Here is a 6039-nt window from a genome sequence, read left to right as displayed (position 1 = left end):
GCCGTGTACAGGAAAGGCCGTATACGTGTGTGTGCAGGGCAAGTGAGACCAGGGCGTGGTGTAGTGGGAAGTGAGGTGAAAAGGCTATGGAGATTTCTTGTCAGAATGCAATGTTTTCCAGTTTATTAGCCGTCAGAACCAAGTCCCTACAAGGACCACGCCAACGCTGTTCTGCGGGGTTTCTACTACACTTTTGTTTTGACGAGATAAACGTAAGTTGAACTGGCTTATCATTCAACCTATATTAATTACATGCAATTGCTGTTGAAAGGTTGGAAGCATTTAAATATTGTACCCTGAAATTTAACTTAAATGCTCATTTGTTCTATATACATGTCAGGATTTTCGACAAGTTATCACTATAGTTATTTTTGTCCAAAGGTGACGAATAAGTTTTACTACTGAATTGTAAATGCGACGTATGAAAAATAATAATTACTACTGTCACAAAAAGAAAACAAGACATGAAATATTCAGTTTTCTATGTATCCCTTGATTGGGTATAAAGTATGTATACAACATTTATTGTGATTTGTGTCGTTGATTTTTTTTTGGAGAGAAAAAAAAACCAATTCTATAAGTATTTTTTTTTTCTTATTTTATATTTCCTTAACTGAGAGATAAATAGAATATAGAATATTATGTAAAAGAAGAACTAATAGAAACAGTAATTCCCATTTCCACAGTCTCACACCTTGGTAAGCCTGTGATACCAGGCCGCCATTTGTGGAACCAGTTTTGTCTGCAGGATAAATGACTGGAGGAAATCTTCCTCGGCACTGCGATTGAGGAATTCGACCATCACTTGAAGACGTCGTATTATATAGCCCACGATAAGCTGACAAGATCGACGTCATGCCAACGGCAGAAAAAAATGATATTAAATCATCCACAGACTGCTACCTGTATGTATTCATCGCGAATGTGACTCTTTAATACTGCTGTTAGTTTATCAAGAAAATGCATTCATACTTCAAAACAATTGTATTATATATATTCTTTTCTATGCAAATTAATTGCAACGAATTCCAAATGTTTGAATCATTGTACTCTTTTTTAAACCAAATCTTGTTTAAAGGTGAACCTTACGGTTGTATGGAACTATTGTGAATTATCGAGATTTGTTTGTTTGTTGTGATCAAATTCACCAGGTATAATCTATTATTTTTTCAAAGAGTAATAAAGATGGTAATTGGTTTTACCTAGTTTATAACCATCAAACAACTCTACAGACTTATTTAATACCTGTTTGTATTTCCCGAGACTAGTGGTGACAATTTGGCGACCACGAAGGGACCTTCGTTTGCGCATCGGCGCAATCCTGGCCACAGGCGTCATGGGCTACTAATCTGAGCGCGCTTTTGACAGGCAAGGCATTAGACACGTATAGTAGACTGAGCGATACTGAAGCGTTAGATTACGATACCCTAAAGAGGGCGCTCTTGAAGAGATATGACATTACTAGTGAAGAGTATAGGAAAAAATTGCGATCAGCAAGGCCGGACTCCGGAGAAAGTGCGAGCCAATTTGTTTATCGAATGAGAATTTATCTCAAGAAATGGTTAATACTAGGTGGATATCAGGAAAATTTAGATAATATGAAGGAATTAGTTCTCATAGAACAGTTTTATGATAGTTGTTCAAGAGAAATGGCGATGTTCATAAGAGAGCGCAAACCTCGTAGCTTGGATGAGCTTTCAGAGATAGCGGATCGCTTTATAGAAGCTCGGGGTGGGTGGCGTTTGACCAATGTAAGTCACAAACCTCGAACTGAGAACTCACGTCCTGACTTTCGTTCTAAGATAACAGGTACACCAGAGGCGAGGAAGCAGCCGCCGTCCCAGGACAAACAGACCAACCGACCAAGGCGAGAGGGATGTTTCGTCTGTGGTAGCAAAGGACATTTCGCTCGGAACTGCAATGAGAAGAGACAGGGAAGGCTTGCTGCGGGCATGGTAGAGTTGGCAGAACCACAAGGGTCATCGGGACGCGGCTACGCTGGTCTGGGACCACAGCCCCTGATGTCGTCGTATGGGACGGCCGAGATGCAGACTAGGACAGAGGTAGAGAGAGGGGATCACCACACTGAGGAGAGTAACTTCACTCTTGATATAGGTGAGGCAGCATGTCTGTTAATTGATTCATGTATCCCGTGCCTTGAAGCAGGCAGGGCAAACCGGTCTCAGGAGCAAGATTTACCGGTAGTGAGTGTGGCATGTGAGGCAAAGTCTGTGCGTTCAATGCCAGTTGTCCGAGGTCTTGTTAATGGAGTTTTAGTGGAAACCCTCCGAGATAGTGGAAGCACAGCTGCCCTGGTAAAAGAGAAGTTAGTAAAACCTGGTCAAATGACGGGGAAACAGCGACTGTGCCTATTGATTGATAGGACGGTTAGGAGATTCCCACTGGCGCGTATACATGTAGATACCCCCTACTTTACTGGGGAATTGGAAGTTCTGTGTGTTAGTAATCCAATTTACCCTTTGATTTTAGGCAACTTAGATGGAGTCAGAAATGCTAGCGATCCTGACTTAGATTGGAAACCACCAGAGCAAGGGACCATATCTTATGCATTGGCAGCAGAGACCAGACAACAAGCCAGAGAGAGATGGAAACCTATAAAAGGATTGAAAGTACCTGGACAGTTGACCGAGGTAACTCCAGATGGATTTAGGAAAGCACAGGAAGCTGACAAGACACTGGATAAGATTAGACAACGGGTTGCGGCTGAAGAGGTCAAGGTAAGCCGTAATGGGAATAAGTCTTCGTTCAAGATGTTGAATGGTGTGCTCTACCGTGAATTTCAAGACTCAAGGGCAGCAGCCGACGTCAATACTCAGTTAATAGTTCCGCAGCCATTAAGGAAGCAGGTTCTAAAGCTGGCCCATGAGTCAGTCATGGGTGGACACTTAGGAGCGAGCAAGACGGGTGACCGGATCTTAGCAAATTTCTTCTGGCCGGGGATGCACCATGATGTAAAGTTGTTCTGCAGGTCATGTGATTCTTGCCAGCGTTCTTTTCCCAAAGGGAAGGTGACAAAGGTGCCCCTCGGCTCAACACCGCTAATCGATGAGCCGTTCCATCGCGTCGCAGTAGACATAGTTGGCCCGATTGCTCCAATCTCGTCGAAAGGAAATCGATATATCCTCACCCTCGTAGATTATGCGACGCGGTATCCGGAGGCAGTGCCCCTTAGGAATATTGATACATCCAGTGTAGCGGAGGCACTGTTGAGTATATTTTCACGAGTGGGCTTTCCGAAAGAAATGCTCACGGACAGGGGTTCACAGTTCACCTCCGGTGTCATGAAGGAGGTGTCTCGTCTACTGTCTTTAAGGCATATCATGACTACCCCCTACCATCCTCAATGTAATGGTCTCGTGGAGAAGTTCAATGGTACACTGAAGAGGATGCTAGTGAAGATGTGCGAAGAACGCCCCAAAGACTGGGACCGGTACATTGATTCTTTGCTGTTTGCATACCGGGAGACACCCCAATCTAGCACCGGCTTCGCACCTTTTGAGCTCTTATACGGACGGGTGGTCAGGGGACCACTGTTGATACTACGTGAGTTATGGACAAAGGACTTTGATCATCCTGAAACCAAGAGCACCTACCAATTCGTTTTGGATCTAAAGGAGAAGATGGAAAAGACCTGCGAGATTGCTCAACGAGAACTACACAAATCGCATGAGAAATACAGGAAGAGCTACAATAGAAAAGCAAAGAAACGCTCATTTAAAGTAGGTGATGAGGTATTGGTTCTTCTTCCGACTGACCATAACAAACTTCTCATGCACTGGAAGGGTCCATTCCGCATTGTCCAGACCCACGGACCTTTTGATTACAGAGTTGATTTGGGTAAGAGAGTGGCAACCCTCCATGCCAACCTCCTCAAGCAGTATCTACGACGTGAAGCTGAGGAACCAGAGCAGACGAATGCGGCTGTGGTGGACTTGGTTGCGACCTCAGTTATTGAGGACGAGGATGACTCAGAGGTTGGTGGGAACAACAATGGTAAAGGTACTGGCAAGATTATATCATCGCCTAGCCCTCTACTACCCCTTCCCAGTTTGCACAGAACGCAAACATACTCAGATGTTCAAGTATCTAAGGAACTTTCTGATGTGCAGCACAGACAAGTGTCCTCCCTTCTTCGAGAATTTGATGACATACTCACTGATGTCCCAAGTCTTAGTACAGCTGGACATCATGACATCCAGCTCATCCATGACGTGCCAGTGAAAAGCCGACCTTATCCATTGCCTCATGCTAAAAGGCAAACCGTCAAAGATGAGATAAGGGAGATGTTGGCTCTCGGAGTGATTGAACCATCCTGCTCTCCTTACGCTTCTCCAATCGTCTTGATAAGCAAAAAGGATGGTAGTGTTAGGTTTTGTTGCGATTTTAGGAAAATAAACGCCATCACTGTCCCAGATGCAGAGCCGATACCGGACCAAGAGGAAATATTCGCCAAACTCGCAAATGACAACTTCTTTACCAAGGTCGATCTTACAAAGGGGTATTGGCAAGTGCCGCTAACGGAGCAGGCAAAGCCAATAACTGCCTTTGTAACCCCCGATGGACTTTATCAGTTTACGTCCATGCCATTCGGGTTGATGAATGCACCCGCCAGCTTCAGTCGCTTGATGAGAACAGTCCTCAGGGGTCTTGAATTTGTCGACAATTTCATTGACGACATCCTCGTGCACACACCTACCTGGGATCAACACATAGAAGCTCTGCGATCTCTGATGGTAAGACTGAGGGAGTCGAACCTCAAGGCAAAACCAAAGAAGTGTTTTGTTGGATTTGCAAAAGTCGACTTCTTAGGACACCAGCTGAGTAGAGGGTATCTCAGACCACTCCACAACAAAGTAGAAGACATTCAGACGGCTCCAAGGCCAACTACGAAGAAAGAGGTACGGTCGTTTTTGGGATTAGCCGGCTACTACAGGAAGTTTGTTCCCCACTTCGCTACAACTGCTGTCCCTCTAACTGACCTGCTGAAGAAGGGGAAACCAAACATGCTTGACTGGGACGAGGTACATGAGAACGCGTTCACCAGTCTGAAGGTGATGTTGACCAAAGAACCCATTCTTCACTTGCCTGATGTGAACAGACAGTTCATCTTGAGGACCGATGCATCAAACAAAGGAGTCGGGGCAGTTCTCCTACAAGAATTTGACGGAGAGAAGTTCCCGATAGCATATGCTAGTAAGAAGTTACTAGTTCGGGAACAAGCCTATTCGACAATCGAGAAAGAATGTCTTGCGGTTGTTTGGGCTGTGCTTAAATTCGAGACCTTTCTCTTTGGTAGAGAATTCATACTCGAAGTCGACCACCAGCCCTTGTTGGCAATTCAGAAATCTAAAGTAGCTAATGGGCGAATCCTTCGTTGGGCGTTGGCTCTCCAACAGTACAAGTTCAGAGTCGAAGCCATCAAGGGGCAAGAAAATGTGGGCGCAGACTAACTGAGTAGGGTGTAGGATGCAGAGTCTCAATATCAGACACTAAGGCGTTTAGGTTTATTTTTTTTTGCTATGTCCTATTTCACTGTTTTACTTCTTAAAAACTATATAATTCAGGAAATTTTTCCCTTGAAAAATTGTCTTAAGGGAGGGGTAAATTGTCAAAGTTCGCCAATACGTGGGTTTAATTAGGACACTAGTATCGGAATGCGATGCGTCCATGCGTATAATGATTCGCTGTCGCTACGTTAGGGTTGAGAGTTTTTCGCGCCACGTTGGCAGAATGCTAAAAGCCGTGTACAGGAAAGGCCGTATACGTGTGTGTGCAGGGCAAGTGAGACCAGGGCGTGGTGTAGTGGGAAGTGAGGTGAAAAGGCTATGGAGATTTCTTGTCAGAATGCAATGTTTTCCAGTTTATTAGCCGTCAGAACCAAGTCCCTACAAGGACCACGCCAACGCTGTTCTGCGGGGTTTCTACTACACTTTTGTTTTGACGAGATAAACGTAAGTTGAACTGGCTTATCATTCAACCTATATTAATTACATGCAATTGCTGTTGAAAGGTTGGAAG

The 6039-nt window shown here is 44.5% G+C and overlaps 1 protein-coding gene across 1 annotated transcript; it reads left to right on the top strand.

Annotated features, from left to right (window-relative positions):
• Positions 1-1649: 1649 nt before the first annotated feature.
• On the top strand, positions 1650-5471 carry LOC129267002 (uncharacterized). The gene has a single exon (XM_054904756.2). The coding sequence runs from the start codon at positions 1650-1652 to the stop codon at positions 5469-5471; it is 3822 nt and encodes a 1273-aa protein (XP_054760731.2).
• The last annotated feature ends 568 nt before the right edge of the window (positions 5472-6039 follow it).

Source organism: Lytechinus pictus, chromosome 16 (genome assembly GCF_037042905.1).
Source record: "Lytechinus pictus isolate F3 Inbred chromosome 16, Lp3.0, whole genome shotgun sequence".
NCBI classification, from domain to species: Eukaryota; Metazoa; Echinodermata; class Echinoidea; order Temnopleuroida; family Toxopneustidae; genus Lytechinus; species Lytechinus pictus.
The sequence above is the reverse complement of the archived record's forward strand: the minus strand, read 5'-3'. Positions and strand labels throughout refer to the sequence as shown.